The 18396-nt window shown below is 37.4% G+C and overlaps 1 protein-coding gene across 4 annotated transcripts in view; it reads right to left on the reverse strand.

The window, feature by feature from the left end:
- Positions 1 to 10252: 10252 nt before the first annotated feature.
- The window catches only part of gek (serine/threonine-protein kinase gek), a 104272-nt gene continuing 96128 nt past the window's right edge, over positions 10253 to 18396 (reverse strand). For all 4 annotated transcript variants that reach the window (XM_067770793.1, XM_067770790.1, XM_067770791.1 and 1 more), the window contains 2 exons: positions 10564 to 10778; positions 10253 to 10511 (listed from right to left, as the gene is read on the reverse strand). In XM_067770793.1, the coding sequence (XP_067626894.1) occupies positions 10378 to 10511; positions 10564 to 10778 (349 nt within the window). In that variant the 3' untranslated portion in view covers positions 10253 to 10377. The remainder of the gene's footprint in view (positions 10512 to 10563; positions 10779 to 18396) is intronic.

The raw sequence follows: 18396 nt of genomic DNA on the forward strand, positions 1-18396 counted from the left end.
TTTATTTCGGTTATACGCCAATTACACGGCTCAAGTATCCTTATGCCAATTACCAATTTGCACAAGGATTTGCCCGGTGTGTGCACTGGTTGCGCTATTTGCGCAGAGAACTGCGCTAAAATCAAAACGATTTTGATATTTACGCATGTCTGCAAATATTGCACATGCTTTTTACTTCGTGTGTGGTGAATCTTACACAGTTTACCTGTGGTTCCAGATAATATAACATCAGAAATTATTGCTTAAAAATGTTAATATCGAAGGCGCAAGGACCATCTCTAACTTGTAACAGGAATTCACATAAATTCAATAATAAATAATAATTTTTTATACAATTAGAACACATGTTTCATTTGTTGCGCTAGTTGAAAAATGAATATTGCGCAGTGCTGCAATGAGTTGAGCTGGTCTTGCAACTAAAATATATATTTTATAAATACAATGCAAAATAAACGCTACTGTGCGAGTTTTTCGACTTATACCGTGAATTACCAGCACTGTGGAAAATAGTGATTTTTTATACAATTAGTTCCTTTTTGAAACAATTAAAATACATGTTTCATTTGTTGCGCTACCTTAAAAATGAATATTGCGCAGTGTTCTTGAGCCGTGTATGTCAAAATTTTCATTTGCACAAATTTCGTCGTTTTATATTTGCGCATGGTTTTTGTGTCATGTATGGGCCGTATAAGGGCAAAAAACGCCAGTTGTTTGCATGTGCTAAAAAAAAGCAGTGCGGTTTTATTAGTAATATCACTTCTACTGGCTACTAACCCCGGGGTGTAGAATATCAAAGCAATGCTGGCCTAAATGGCATACTAAGAGATCCCGTCACGTCTACACCCTAAGCAGTCACTTGTAGCAGTTCTGACTGGGTACTGCCTCATCGGACGGCATGCGGAAAGGCTAGGAGCACCCTTTCGACGATGCTGCAGCAGTTGTAAAGAAGACGTGGAAGAGGAAACGGCGATGCACCTCATCTGCAACTGCCCGGCGTTAAGTGGCCCCAGACAACGCTGTCTGGGAGTTGCCTTCCTGAGCAATCTCCGCCAGGTCTGGGAGCATGATATAAGGGACTTGGTAGCTTTTATCAGGTTCTCGAAATGGTACGAAGAGGAGGACTAATGGTGTCTTTCTGTGGTACTACAACGGGCCAACTGATACTGGACTATGTGTGCCTATGGGGCAGCCACTACTAAATAACCTAACCTAACCTAACTCAGTTTTGTGGAATTGATATTGTAAACATTGGCATAGTATAGTAAGCTACGGACTGTGGAGAACTGTTTTCATTTATAATTTTTTTTTCCTTTTTTGTTTTGTATTGATTTTTACTGCATTGTTATTCAATGTTGGGAAACTATAATGGCTCAATTGTATGGACAATTATTTACTGCCCATGTGGTGAATTTTTTATTGAGAAGTATTTTCAATTCACTTTGAGTTATTTGATTATTAAATTCATCTAATTTAGCGCATTATTTTTCCACAACACACAAGAATTTGCTTTTTCCGTGCGAGTTCAAACTACCATTGTGAATGATAACTAAGTGTGATATCTTCTGCATAAACGTCAAAATTCCAAAGTGATTGGATCACCTGATTTGTATTTGACTATCGCTGTCTCATTCTGTCTCTCTTTCTATCACCCGCTGAAGATAGGCGCCGCCATATTGAACAGCCTGTCAAAACGCTGAAAAGTAGCCATATTCAACAGCCTGTCAGGCAGTTGACAGATAAGATAACACACTTAGTCATCATTCACAATGCAAACTACAGCTAAAGTTGACTAGAGTTTAACCTTGTCGCTTTGTTCGATAACATACAATTTTGCAGCTCATCTCAGCTTAACCGGCCGAAGTGGCAGGGTTGAACTCTAGACTCTAGTCAACTTTAACTGCAGTTTAAACTCGCATTGAAAAACCCGGCCTTAAGCCCAGTTGATCAGTGCGAGTTTAAACTGAGGTTAAAGTTGACTAGACTTGTAGCCCTGTCACTTTGACCGCTTAAGCTGGGATGAGCAGCAAAATTTTTCATTATCGAACAAAGTGACAAAATTAAACTCCAGTCAACATTAAGTGAAGCTTAAACTCGCACTGAAAAACCGGGCATTAAAGGCCCACCAAGCTGTAACGGTGCTTCACAATAATATGATCCTCATTGTAACTTCATATGCGCCTAAAACAACACTATAATGCAGCAGCACGGCAAACATATACCAGACAAGTCGCAGTGAGCTGCATGGACGCCCAACTGGTACGGCCTGATGGACGAACGTTATTATACCGTCGATTGTTTGCCGACATGTTGCATCATCGATCACAGACCGTCCGCCCTAAACTATGTTTTCCGTCGCACACCGATAAGTCATGCCACTTCTCTCGCACTCTTGGAACGGAATGCGATTGCTCTCTCGAAATTTCTTAGCATATAAATCTATATATATAAAAAGAAGTGTACATTTTGATTGTCACTCCATTACTCGAGAACGGCTCGACAGATTGCCATAAAATTTTTAGGAAAGATACAGGAAGGAGAGATGATGGTTAGTTGATTTTGAAATCCCAAATCGGTTTAGCCATATATATATATATATAAATCAAATTCTGTGTGTGTGTGTTCGCTATGGAAACGTATTTTCCACAAATCAATCAACGGGAAGCTTTTAGGCTAAAAATAATTTCGATATATAAAAGGGGCGTGGCACCTCCCATACAAATGGAATCTTTGGTACTGCATACCTTTGAAGGTATACATGCCAGAACATTGAAATTCAATGAGGAGTTATATGAGGTCAATCCCTAACGCCACCAAGAAAATGCGGAATTTGGAGAAAGGGGGCGTGGCACCTCCCACACACATGGAATCTTTAGTAATGCATAACTTTGAAGGTATACATACCAGAAAATTGAAATTCAGTAAGGAGTTATATGAGGTCAATCCCTAACACCACCAAGAAAAGGCGGAATTGGGAAAAAGGGGGCGTGGAACCTCCCATTCAAATGGAATCTTTGGTACTGCATAACTTTGAAGGTATACATGCCAGAACATTGGAATTCCGTAAGGAGTTATATGAGGTCAATCCCTAACACCACCAAGAAAATGCGGAATTGGGAAAAAGGGGGCGTGGAAGCTCCCATTCAAATGGAATCTTTGGTACTGCATAACTTTGAAGGTATACATGCCAGAACATTGAAATTCAGTAAGGAGTTATTTGAGGTCAATCCTTAACACCACCAAGAAAATATGGAATTGGGAAAAAGGGGGCGTGGCACCTCCCATACAAATGGAATATATTATACTGCATATATCTGGATGTCGTAATGGTAGGATAATTAAAATTGGTAAGGAGCTATGTGACGTTAAGTCCTAAAACCTCCAGTAAAATGTGGAATGGGGAAAAACTATGGCTGCCGTACAAACTTAAGTTATTTAATCACCTAAAGTTTGGCTGCATTGTTGAGTTTAGCTGTTATGCCTTTTGGACGTTTAGTAATCTGCCGCTGTTAAAAAAATTGTTTAGCTTCAGTCTATCTACATCTTCTATAAAAATCAAATTCTGTGTGTGTGTTCCCTATGAAAACGTGTTTGCTATACTTCGATCATCACCAAATTTTGGCTCGAGGTTCCTTCGATCAAGACGAAAGTTTTTCATATTTCAGAATTAAGAATTTTAAATTTAAATGTTTTGTTTTTTGGCTATGCGAAAGAACTATCTTAGCTCCCAAAAATGATCATGTTGACAAAATCAATGATCGCTTTCAAAATCAATTTCCCGGTGAAGTGACGAAATATAAATCGATCGACACAGTTACAAAAATCAAAGCAACAATCATCAGCGGTAAAAGCAATACAATAATAGCCGTGTTTTTTTTTTACACGCGTATACGTTTCGTTTGCGCGTGAAAAAAACGCCTATCCTCGCTTAGATAATGCTTAGGAGACCTATCTAGCGGCTGTGGTTAAACTACTAGCTACAGCAACAGGGTGTACCTAAAATCGGAGACACAACGCTCTGATGGCCATAGGGTATAACAGATAGCTGAATCAGTTGCGATGAATTGTGGACACACATAGAATACATAGAATTAGTGTAGAGGGTGGAACAAAGACACATATTTCAGTTACATCTGAGTATAATGCGTATTGAAATTTAGTAGGACAAAATTTATGCGCAGCAATTTCAGAGGTGTATTTAAAGTTTGTCGCTTAGCAGTCCATAAAAAGTTTAAGCGTAAACGGATATACGCGTGTTAAAAAACACGGCTAATATAAAATAAGATACAATAAGACACAAGCATGATACAAAAAGGAGGTAGTTCCACTCAAAATTTTTTGACGTGTTTGGGGATTTTTGAAGTTTCATAATGTTTGTTGTTTTGCCAGAAGTGTTGCCATACCGTTACTGTTTAAGGCGAAATTGTGGCTTTTCCGGATGGGAATTTCCTTTAGGATGAAAACGCAATGGTCATCTGAGACAATAATAATATGCTTTAGCACGATTTATGTGCATACATATCGATTGACAATACATTAAAACATGCAATTTTATTGAAAAATAGTGGATAGTGACTCATACATTGGTTAATGACTCATATCTTTATACCAGCTTGACCCCTAGGCAGAAAAAAATACACGAAAAATTCCTATTGTTCTAGCATAGCCCAATTATCATGCCCCCAGTGAATATTTCTCAAGGCATGGTGAGAAAAAGTGTACCTCCAAAGTCTGCACATCTATGTCAATGCTAAAACGACACAGAATGTGTATAGTCGGGGCTGCCCCAAGATGACCCCTGGTACAACGGGCAAAAACACTCTCATAACTAGTGGCTAACCTGGATAGCTACAGGGTAATGTTCTCCCTAAAAAATGGTTTAACAATTCCCTCCTAAAGCGCAACGCTTGAATTATACAATAAATAAAAAAATATAAAATGTGGACCTGTGACCAATTTATCTAGAAATTGCGGTGTCGGTTTATAAAGACCTCCTTTGAGCAAGCAATTGGCAAACATGTATGTTCTGAGCAAACCTACGGGCTATATTCCCTTGATTTGCATACTTCGATCCATGTTTCTTCCACCAAAACAATTTTCAGGAGCTTATTTTCAGGAACTTATTAAAAACCTTCTTTTCTAGGCTGATATTTCGTATTAAAATACTTCCAAGGCATGGGGCTCATTGTTTTTTATTTTTTATTTAAAATAACTATGAAAGTAATTTAGTCATATTCGTTAATATGAAATCCATAAAAATTAGAAAAATTCGTAACATTTTTCAATCTGGTAGCTTGTTTTTGGTGAAATTGTCAGTGTCCCCGCCATGGTTCAATTATGTTGAACCATGGTCCCCGCAAAAGTCAAGTGGCTAACGTCACACTAAATGGAACTACCTCCATTTTTTGTATCATGGATACAAGAATAAAATGTTTTAACAGAAAATTTCACCAAATATGCGTACAAAATTCAATTCAATTTACAGAACAATAAATTAAATTATCAACAAACAAAACAGAAAAAATAAAGCAACATCCATTCGATTTCGGGCGTTACAACGTGCGCCTGGTAAAGCTAGTAAATAAATAAAATATAAATGCAAGGCGCGATAATCTCCGAAGACATTGAAGGCCGAGCTTCTCTTCCAAATGGCGTCGTGCTCTTTTTTTTTTTAATTTTTCCTACAAATGGGGGGGGGGGGGGGGCGAGGGGATCTACATGTTCCTCCACGCCTCCGAACGGCATCTGCAAGGCAGATGAGTTTTCACTTAGAAGCTTTTCATGGCAGAAATACACTCGGAGTGCTTGCCAAATCACTACCGAGGGGCGACCTCGCTTAGAAAGGCCTTTATCTAATTGAAAACACTTTTTTCTAAAGCTTTGATATTGCTTGCCCGGGTATTGAATCCAGGATCTTCCGTGTGGTAGGCGGAGCAAGCTACCACCACATTACCGCCGCCTTCGTGCATATAGCAGATAAATACTATTTTCCTTCAGTGGGGGATCTGTTTTATTTAGGTTTGCTGCGTCCGCTCACCATTATGTTCGACTGGAAGCACGTGCCAATCGTCTTGTACTAAGCGGATCGCTATTTAAACGTGTAACTATTTATCAAAATGTGGGCCGTGCTTGAGACACAACCGTTAAAATCAATGAAAAACTATAACAAGCATCGGATGAGAGCTTTCCTTTCTGATGATGGCCATGGAATACGTTTTAAGGTCATGTAGTTGATTGATATTCTCGGATTTGCATTCTGAAAATATTGATGTGTGGTACAAGGTATGAAGACTATCGAGCCGGCGAATAGCAAAGCGAGGTACTTACTGTCGTCGTTTAACATCCGTGGACGAGCATCCCCTCTCGATCCGCATCAAAGCGAGGTTCTTCAACATTGTTTATCCACTCTTATTTGACAACAGATGATGCCGCCAGCGTGGATAAGGAATAATTTTATGATAAACCAGAAAAGGCATTAAAACTAACTTTTAAAACATGCTTTTTGGCTGTAGGGCTAAATACCACATAACCTTCACAGGGTAACATCTTTCAACGGATTGAGGCTGATCGTTCAGAAGAGATTTTGTCTCGATCACGGCAGGGATAGGACCCGTATACCAGTAGCCACAACCTACAATGTCCAAAATTTGAATCAAACGAGAAGATGCTCATACGGAGGCAGGAAGGAACGGGATGAGCGAGTGATCGTTATGCAAAGAGGGGAACGCCTAGTTAGAAGAACGAAATGGGTGACTGAACGCCGTAAGTGCGAGGTGCTTCAAAAAAATTCTACAGAAAATGCATCAGATGACGGAAGGTTCCAGGACCGGAGCAAACTTCTGCAGGAGCAATAATGGCCGAGCGGTGAGCTACCTTACACGAAGAACACCATCTACCTCCAGCGGGTTATGGGGTTCGAATATAACCGCGGTAGGTATGCTTGTCGTAAGAGGCGACTAAAATACCGGATTCAAGGGGTTAATGTAGCGCAGCCCTTTCAGGTTGCCAGCGCAATACATATCGTCTCCAAACCCAATTATCAACCTCACATATCCGTGGCGAGTACTGTTTCATTAACAGCCGAGGCTCTGGCGACACCGAACTCCTCATGGATCTAGGGGGTGGGATGGCCTAGAAGGTCGCATGTGGTCATAACCAATCGTTCACGAGATGGTCGGGCTTGGTACCGGAACGTACCGGATCTGCATCCGGCAAAGACCCATCAACTCGATAACACTCCCCAAGGCCTTCGTGAGTGCCCTTATTGCTACAACAACCACAACAAGAACTCCATCTGTCCCTATCCATATCTAATATGTCGATCGATGTTTTTATTGTTATCAACCGCGAATATATTGAAGACTATGCTTCCTTATTACTTAAGTTTAAGCCATAAAGACCACATTAATTTGTCGGCAGAGCCTCAGAAAAATATAAAGTTATGCTGATCGGTTGAATCACACTTTGCCAATAAAGACAACACATTTGCTGAAGTACCAGTCCGCCACAACACCATTCTCGAAATTGCCACGGGCTGCCTTCTTGTGACGACCAAACATTACATTCACAGTGAGTCACCATTCTGATGGCAAGGATGGGAATGCGAGAGGTAATAAAAACCGACTAATGCATAGCAACCGGTGGTTACCATAGCAATCGGCGCGATCGGCGGTAGGCGTGCTCACACGTACTTGTTGTCGGCTTCGCGTTGATGAATATCAAAATTTTTAAATTTTTTCGCTTGACAACTGGTCTATTTGATCGTGACCAACGTGATTGACATGCATTAGTGTGTTAGTTTTGTGAGAACGTGAAATGAGCAAGTTCGCGGAAGAAAAAGATTTTACGTTGCGGTTTATTGAAACCTACGAATGCAAAGGTCGGATGGAAAAAAAATTGCCAAAAATCAGGTAATTTTCTTAGTGGCTTAAGATTAGCATCTTATTATATTAAAATTGAGTAAGCTACAAAACTGCATACTCGAAAAAATTCTTAGAAAAAAGTTCAAAAATTTTTATGAAAATTCGCAAAATTTACAAGCAATAAAAAATCGTCATCCGATGACATGTTCACGTCTGCACGCTAAGAATTTTTAAAACAAATGGCGCTTGATTCTTTCTGCTTGTGTGGTGACCGGGCAAGCGACAAATATCCGTTGCTATGGTTACCAGCAGAATTTTTTGTGCCGTTGCCAGCCAGCATAAGTTCAAAAGCAGCCTAATTCGTGTAAAAGCCCAGTGACATAAGCAATTTTTCATACATTTATGTAGATGTGTTTAACGCCAGCATACACTTACAAAAATACAAGTAGGACATTTTCACACATCCAAAAGAAGACAATTTTAATCATAATGTAGCAGAGAAAAAAACTAATTTCAGTTTTGAAAATATAATTGATAGGTTTAACATATTAGTTGCATAAAAAATGTTCAAATAATTATTACAGATGGTGGAATTGAACAAATTTTACTGTGGTGAGTGTGCCCTAATAGATTTTTTTACGATTTATGTCCATTCTTTTTGCGCATGAAATATCTCTATAAGGCCCGGTTTCAAACTCCAGTTAAACGACTGAGCAATTTTTCAGTCACAGTTTAAGGCCGCGTTTGGGGTACGCTTTTTTGTGCGGCAACATTGGTTTTTTATTATCTAGATAATTTGTAGATACGGCAACAGCTGGATTTTGTTTACCCAACAAACATGGAAAACAATACTCCGGTGAATTATATATCTAGTTCCGGAAGTGATATCCAACATCATTATTTAATTATTCTTAAACCTTTGAGAAATTTTGTAAAATTATAAGTTTTCGAGTTGATCTCCAACGTCATTAATATTTTCCAATTATTATTCTAATTACGAGATTTTGAGAAATGTAAAATTTTCAAATGAATATTCAGCACATTTCTCCAGTTGATATCCTACTTTGGATATCGAGTTGAGGTGGAGTTGAAAAAATCTCCAAGGTGGTACCACCAAAACCAACAGCCTTTTATTGTGCGTAATAAACACCTGGTTGATAGCAGTAATGCAGCGTAATTAATCAAAAATAAATTATATAGGCCTACCACATCGAAGATACTGGGTTCACGCCAGGGCAAAGCCGTTCGGAGTTGGCATAAAACAAGTAGGTCCCGTCCCGCCAATTTGTAGGAAAAATTAAAATTAGCACGACGCAAATTGGAAGAGAAGCTTGGCCTAAAATCTCTTGGAAGGTTTTCGCGCCTCATATTTATTTATTTTTTAAATTATTCTATAAAAATTATATATATTTCATTTTATTTTCGTGAAAATACTGTAGTATGGAATCTTACATTTGGGTCCAGTTAGAGAACCTCAAGTTGTAAATAAAATTTTTTCAACTTAAGAAATAACATATTTTGCTTTATAAAAAATTCCCACTTTAGCTGAGTACGCTATGATTCTCGAGTCGAGCCACTGTTTCGAAACAACTCTTGAGATTTTAGAAGTATGCCTAGTTATCAACATGAGCTGTAATGGTACTGAAGCCCAATTGCTAGTTGGGTATATTCGATGCCATTTCGAACGAACGGAAATAACTGATAGGTTAACTAGAGTTCAACCCTGCCAAATGCGCCACTTAATCTCAGCTTAAACTTCATTTAAAGTGGACTGAAAAACTGCAGAATAAGTTTAAGCGTAGTTTAACTGACAAACTGAGTTGAACTTGTACTGAAAAACCGGGCCTAAGCGTCGACCACATGATTTAACCGACTGCTAAGCAAATATAGATTGGGACTCGATTTCTCCATCCAGACCAATACATAAAGTTTAACAATACGAAAAAATAGCCAAGCCGTGGGACAACATATCCTCCCCCCAGCGGGTTAGGGGATCAGAATATACCCGCGGTAGGTATGCTTGTCGTAAGAGGCGACTATAATACCAGATTCAAGGGGCTGTGTAGCGCAGCCCTTCAGGTTGCCAGCGCAAAATATAGCTTCTCAAAACCCAATTGTCAACCTCACCTATCCGCGGCGAATCCTGTTTCACTAACAGACGAGGCTCTGGCGACCCCAAGCTCGTCATGGAACTCGGTGGTGGGGAGGGAGGAAATGGCCTGAAGGTTTAATGTGGCCACATAAATCGTTCCCGAGATGGTCGGGCTAGCGCCTTAGTGGTGCTATGGTACCGGAGCGTACCGGATCTGTATCCGGCAAAGGACCATCACATCGATAGCACTCCCCAAAGCCTTCGGGGATCAACCTTATCGCTACAACAACAACAACATATCCTCAGTTGTGTGTTATTAAACAAATGTGTGTATGAATATATTTATTAAAAAATAATAAAAGGCTAATACTAATAAAATATTAAAAAATAAATAAATAAGTATAAAAAATAATACATTGCAAATGCTTAAAACGGCAAATAAGATTGAATATCTGCCGAATCCTTTGGAGAACTTAAATTAGAGACTGGGCTGGGTGAACGCGCTTGTGCCTGAAGCTGTTCGGATTGCTGCTCAATCATAATAGTTTTTTGAGGATTTCCTGTAATTTGATGAACATTGAAATAATATTCAAAACTATAAATTTCAATTACCATTTTGTGAATTTATCATTTGGCGTGCTCCAGCATGTGGTGTAAGAGAAGATTGACGTATAATGAAAGACTGATTGCTTATTTGATCCGCTGTTTCTATAGTGGTGGGCAGATCCAAAAGCCGTTGGTTTTGAATTCCGTCACCTGGCCCCATATGTGATATATGATTAAAATTTGTTGGAGCCGATATCATTTTTGATCTTCTGTCACTTGTGCTGAAATTAACCAATAGTTTAAAATGTTATTTAATAACGAATGATAAATTAGTTACACTGAAAAACAAAATTGTAAAACCTGCCACACACCGGGATATTATTTTCCCTGCGAAACAAATTTTCTGTTGGGAAAAGCTATTGCAATATTTTCTGCTTTTTACAAAATATTTTGTTAAAAATTGCTCGTAAGTACACATTTACTGGAATAATGATGGATAACACAGGCCGACAAAATTTAACCAACATTCAGACCCCGAAACCAGACTTGATATTTCCGGAGGCTTATGATGCGCTGAATCCAAAACACCGTTTTTGCCCATATTTGAGGTTATTCAGCCTTGCAGATATTTTCTTTCACCATAATAATAGGCTGACATCTTTAAGTACAATTCTTCTTCTTTCAAATGGCGTTAAGTTTGCTCAAATATATATCATTTTTTTCGCTTAGATATGAAATTTTCATGTTTCTAAATTTTCCTACACCTGAAAATCGATTGAGATAACATAGACATCATATAGGCGATTACTAATTTTCTTGAATTGAGTCTTATTTTTCTTAAAATTTGTCTCACACCATAAGTGTGCTAACTCACCACACCCCTACACTAACCCTCGGGTACCAAGTCACACACAGCCCTAACCCCTAGAAACCACCCATATCATACCGCAAGCAGGCAAACCCACTTAACCTTGGGGGCAGCGTTTACTCGCATATTTTCTTAAAATAAGTCTTATTTATTTAGATATCTCACACCACAAGTGGACTAACCAACTGAACTGTTAACCCATCAACTCCCGTATCCCCTAACCCCTAGAAACCACCCCTACCTAAACATGAAAATTTCAAAATGCGATATCTTAGCGAAAAAAAAGATATTTGAGCAATCTCAACGCCATTTGAAAGAAGAAGACTTGTAATTAAAGATGTCAGCCTATTATTTTGGTGAAAGAAAACATTGCAAGGCTACATAGCCTCAGATATGGACAAAAACGGTATTTTTTTCACTTTTAGGTTAGGATATCTCGAAAACCAGAGATGATAGATCAATTTTGAGGCCAGATTTCGATTCATCGCATCAAAGTCCTTCGAAAATATAGAGTCCGGTTTCTGGGTCTGAGATGCTGTCGGCCTGTGTCATTATTGCACCGTAACAATTTGTATGTAAAATATTAGAAGAAACTTCTCCAAAATTTCTCACATGTTTACGCGAGAGTTCGCGAACTGATGTAGGTAGTGTGCACAAAGTAACATAAAAATACTTGGAAACAAATTTTCTAAATTGAGCCGTCCCTCGGCTGTTGATAATATTGAAAATAGTCGCGAATAAAACCCTTCAAAAATCCAGAAAGTATCCCGCAATAGTCACGAACTCGTCTCAAAAACAAATCAGAAACAGTCTCATCATGTCGGAATCGGTCTCAAAATTATCTAAAAACGGTCCCGAAATGGTCCTGAGATAGTTCCGAAAAGATAATAAAAAAGTTATTTATAAATTTTCCCTAAGTAGTCTCGAAATGAAAAAGCAGTCTCGACCAGATTCAAAAATAGTCCCTATATAATACAGAATATATAGTTCCCGAAAAGAATGCTAAAATAGCTCGAGATAGTCATAAGAATTGAAATGATCGAAATAGTTCCAAAATGGCCGCCAAATTGTCTCTAAGTACGCTCGAAAAGATCCTCGAAATTAACCCATAACGGCTCAAAATAAACCCGAGTTCCGAAAGCAATCTCTTCTTGAAATACATACCTCCGTAAAGTATTTATATACAACTTCCACTTTAATTAAAATTAGATTAATAAATGATAAAATGGGAAGACTAATTTTTTGTAGCTGTAAAACTAAACTATAGATTAAACACAAATATTTGTTTTTAATGCTTTCAATTATATTTGAATGCAATAATTAATTAAATTTTCACAGAAAATATTGTGACGAATATTATCAACAATAAGGGGTACTGTCATCTCTAAGCCGATGCTAAGCAGTGACTGTATGCACATCAATAATTCAATCATTATGTCTACACATATGTACATACACGCAGCGGAGAAGCAACGCGCAAACACATGCAGATATCTTATCTGAGATATGCAATTATAATTGTGGAAGTGTCGCTCACAAATACACGCGCATGTGAGAGAGGCTATAAAAATTGTGCATCTGTAGTTATAGCTGAGAAACTTATAGCAGATAACCAACTAGTAGATTCTAGAACAGAACCGCCTAGAAATGTCAATGAGGAAACCAAACATTATAAAAGGCAGCAACAGTAGAGGCGCGACAATCAGTTTGATTTAAGAAGCCACCTGGCGAGCAATAGTAGTTATTGTGAAGTACTTTAATAAAGGCCATTTTGCATTATTGAAAAGTGGAGTTATTTATTCAACAGTTTAGCGATACGAACGTTAGCAAAGAATTTGAAATAAGAGGAATTGCAGTAATACGTTACAATATTTATGTGTGAAAAATGTCACAAAATTGAGGACCAAATAACATTACCGCGTGTGTAAAAGACAAACGATGCAAAAAAATTAAACAAAAAAAACAAAAATGTTTCACTTTTAAGCAAAAACTGTATGGAACTGCATTTTAAGGTTAACGGCCTGTTGGAAAAAATGTATGAGTATATGCGAATAATTTTTCCTATTCACTTGACCGCAGACCCAGAGCAAGGAGTTTAAGCAATAGGAGATGAAAGAAAAAAAATACACTATGGCAACAAAAATTTATACATTTAAAAGTAAGATACACAGTAACCCGAAAGAAAAATTTATATTGAAAATTTTTGATGAACCTAGATACTACATAAAGAACAGGGCTGATGAAAAATTTGTATATTGAAGTGCAAATCATAATACATATACAAAATTATATGTACATTAGACTGGGTCGATTTATTAACCGATATCGCGCCATCGATTATTCGATAGGATTTTTTTAATTAAAGTTTTTCTCAGTGCTACAATATTTTTGAAAAATTGTTTGGTGCCAATTTGTTAGTGTCATTTTGAATATCATACCGAAGTGTCTTGGCTTCATATGGAGGTGCTTTTTCTTTGCACTTCTATATGAAATTCGGGCAATCTCATATTAATAATAATTTATATGTGAGGGCATATGGGAGTGCTATGAATTTTTTTTTTTATATTCAAAGTGGGAATTTGTATCTGTGCCTATTCTTTTGGGCAAAATAAAAACAAAAGTGCTATAAGTGTATGGAGGTTGGGCAGCTCTAAGAAGCACACTAATATAAAGCTATTATAACGAACGCGGATAAAGGAAACAAACAAACAAACGCTCGTGATGTACCAGGTAGATTACAACTACAAAATGGAGCAATTATTGCCCGATAGACAAACGATAACTATTATACAATGAGGACGGAACCAACGCAACTTATACTTTTGATTTATCTGATTATTAGTAAGAATGCCATGTCTCAAATTATCAAAATATATAGGGAAAACATTGAAACATATAATTTCGGACAGTCTCAATATAAAAAATGCTTTACAGCTTAAGCACAACTTAAAGGATATCACAATTACAGAAGATGGGGTTAGAATATATCCGCAGTAGGTATGGCTGTCGTAAGAGGCGACTAAAATACCAAATACATTCAAGGGGTTGTGTAGCGCAACCCTTTCCGGTTGCCAACGTCAACCTCACCTATTCGTGGCGAATCATGTTTCATTAACAGCTGAGGCTCTGGCGACCCCGAAATCCTCATGGATCTAGGGGGTGGGAGAGCGGTATGACCTAGAAAGTCGCATGTGGTCATAACAAATCTTTCCCGAGATGGTCGGGCTTGGTACCGGAACGTACCCGATCTGCATCCGGAAAAGTACCATAAACATCGAAAACACTCCACAAGGCATTTGGCGAGTGTCTTATCGCTACAACAACAACATGAAATTCTTATATAGTTCGACGTTCACTTATACCTATTCATTTAGCGATTAACACGATTGTTAAACAGTGGGGAAGTCTAGGAATGCACACAACATTAACGAAGAAACGATTTCAAACCTGTCTCGAATTTTCTTTTAGCCATAAGCAACAGGTATATGATATGCCTATGGGGAGTCCACTGTAGTAGTTTTTAGACAAAATAATTGACGACAGCATTACCGAGCTCAAATTAAAGGACATACATACATATATATCAATACATAAACAAATATGTATGTACATGATATATTCGATATAATTAATACTAAAGACGGGGAAGAAATACTTGAGACACTAAATAACCAAAGGCTCATCGAAGAGTAAAGATGTTGCATGCGCGAACTTCAGTGGAAAGCAACCACAAATCACACAGAAGATTGTGCATTCACGGGTTCAAAATTGCTTCGTTCTGGGCAACTACGTCACAATTGACTGCTTCAGCGAATGAAAGAAAGAGAGAAAAAACAAGAGCTGGAGGAAAATGACGTAAAAATTGCCCATAAGAAACAGCTGAACTAATGTTTACATGCGCAATGCGCCATCTTCTCTTATTCCATCATGGAAAGCAGCAGAGCTTCACAAAATTCTGGTAGGTCACTTCCACCACACCACAAATCTTAACACAAGTTTTAACATAATTTAAGCACACAAAATACACGTATTGTAGTTTTAGAGTGTAAAAATGTAAATTCTGAACACATTAGCTGAATAAAAAGTGTACAAATAATTGTTAAATAACAAATATAGACAGTGGTAGTTTAACAAAGTCTGCTGCGGTAAGTGGTGAATGTGACCTACCAGAGTTTTGTGAAGCTTGCTTCACACTATTTTTCGTCCCTGCAACATCTTTACTCTTCGATCAGTCTTTGAAATAACCAGCATACGAATATAAAATTTACAGTCGACAAAGAAAAAAACAACAACTACTATATATCGAGATTATAACATCGAACCAAACGCTAAAAACTAATTGGTATGTATGCCAAAGCCATATCATCATCCAGAATGATAAACTATCATTCAAATCACCCTTGGATGCGCGGGAGGAAAAAAAAACTTTGTTTTGCTTTATTTGATCTGCCGAAAAAGCTTCAGTAACTACAATAATGCAAGATTTAAGTTTGCTTCCATAAGATATAACAATTTATGCTATTTACAGTTAAAGAAAAACCAACTAAGTCCACTACGAGAAACTTATATGCTACACATGCACTATAGATGAACCAGCAATGACTCCCATGAGAGTGGGAAGTAATCTTAAAGTAAATAGGCAGCAGCTGCAAAGAATAAGTTTACGTCTCTAGAGCTATAAATAACATAAGAGCGCCTTTAAGCCAGCATAAACAGCATTAGCAAAATGCACGTTTTGCAAGTTATATAAAAAACTAAAAATTTTTGGATGCGTATTGGAACACATGGTATTAAGTGACGAAAAAGCAACAAAATAAGCTATACCAGAGGGCTCTAACAATCTTAATCCAATGATAGCGTGTTTCTACTTGTGCTTTTAAACAATTCTTGTATCTCAATTGATGAGTAGAAATATTTTGTTTTTATAAGGACCTGTTTAAATTCAACATAATTATTTATAATGTCAAGAATATGAACAATATGAAATAGTTTGACACGACCTAACTTATGAAAATTTTTAAAGAGCTTTAAAGACAAATGTTTGGCCACGCTCACATCTACATATAAAAATAGTAAGATAACGTAACTTACGTCTATACAGACATTTAAACTATTATTTAAAAATATATCTGGACAATTTAAAAATAACACAGGCCGACAAAACTTAACCACCATTCAGACCCAGAAACCAGACTATATATTTTCGAAAGCTTATGATGCGCTGAATCCAAATCAGGCCTCAGAATTGCTCTATCAGCTGGTTTTCGAGATATCATAAACGAAAAGTGCAAATAAAATAATTTAAAAAAATGTTTAAGTTAAACGGTTTTATTGAAAACAATAATTACATGAAGTAATAATAATACTAAAAGCTAGAAAATAATTAGGTAGGTACTAGTCATCACACTCCTCATCAATCTAGGACGTCGATCAGACAATTAAATAAAAGCGTTGGGCGCGTGAAATTTCTAAAAATGTGAGGCGTGGCTTAACCTGATTAAGGTTCAGTTGGTCTTATATATGACTATCAATAGAAATTTGACGCGTCCAACGCTTTTGTTTAATTGTCTGATCAACGCCCTAGATTGATGAGGAATGTGATGACTAGTACCTAGGACCTACCTAATTCTTTTCCAGCTTTTAGTATTATTATTACTTCATGTAAGTATTGTTTTCAATAAAACCGTTTAACTTAAAATTTTTTTTTTAATTATTTTATTTTCATGTTTTTAGTCTTTATTTAATTGCCTATTATTACTCATTCTATTTAGTTCACTTAGTTACTCATTATTACAAGCACTCTTTCCTAACAATTTGTTACAATCTAAGTTCTCAATACATAATTTTTCAAAAGACTTTACTCGACTCTGCGCCACGTATGATTGTCCCTCCTCCAACTCCAAAATATTTTGCTGTCACTTCCACCGGACTGTATGTAATATTTGTCTCAAATATGAGCCAAATCGGACATCATAGGTCGCTTTCTATTGTTGTATTATGTGTTCCAAATATGAGCGAAATCGGACCAAACATACGATTTTTGTGAATATCTCGATCCTTGCGCCACCTAGCGGCAATTTTTTTCTTATTAATCCATTGCCATCGGGTTCTGAACTATTCCAAGTTTCAAGCTTGTAGCTTAGCGGGAAGTTACTTAAATTTCAATTACAAAAATCGTTCACAACGGCCGTGCATGCGGCCGTGCGGCCTGCCTTTCTAGTCAAGCTAAATAAAACCGTTTAAAAACACCGTTTTTGCCCATATTTGAGGTTATGTAGCCTTGCAGATGTTTTCTTTCGCCAAAATAATAGGCTGACATCTTTAAGTACAATTCTTCTTCTTTCAAATGGCGTTAAGTTTGCTCAAATATCATTTTTTTCGCTTAGATATGAAATTTTCATGTTTCTAAATTTTCCTACACCTGAAAATCGATTGAGATAACATAGACATCATATAGTCGATTACTAATTTTCTTGAATTGAGTCTTATTTTTCTTAAAATTTGTCTCACACCATAAGTATGCTAACTCACCACACCCCTACACTATCTAGCCCTCGGGTATCAAGTCACACACAGCCCTAACCCCTAGAAACCACCCCTATCATACCGCAAGCAGGCTACCCACTTAACCCTGGGGACAGTGTTTACTCGCATATCTTTCTTAAAATAAGTATTATTTATCTAGATATCTCACACCGCAAGTGGGCTAACCAACTTAACGGCTAACTCATCAACTCCCGTATCCCCTAATCCCTGTAGGAAAATTTAGAAACATGAAAATTTCATAATGCGATATCTCAGGGAAAAAAAATTATATTTGAGCAAAATCAACGTCATTTGAAAGAAGAAGACTTGTATTTAAAGATGCTATCTTTTAATTTTGGTGAAAGAAAACATCTGCAAGACTACATAACCTCAAATATGGGCAAAAACGGTGTTTTTTCACATTTACGTTAGGATATCTCGAAAATCAGAGCTGATAGAGCAATTCTGAGGCCAGATTTCCATGTATGCATCAAAATTCTTCGACA

This window comes from Eurosta solidaginis, chromosome 3 (genome assembly GCF_040869045.1).
Source record: "Eurosta solidaginis isolate ZX-2024a chromosome 3, ASM4086904v1, whole genome shotgun sequence".
NCBI lineage: Eukaryota > Metazoa > Arthropoda > Insecta > Diptera > Tephritidae > Eurosta > Eurosta solidaginis.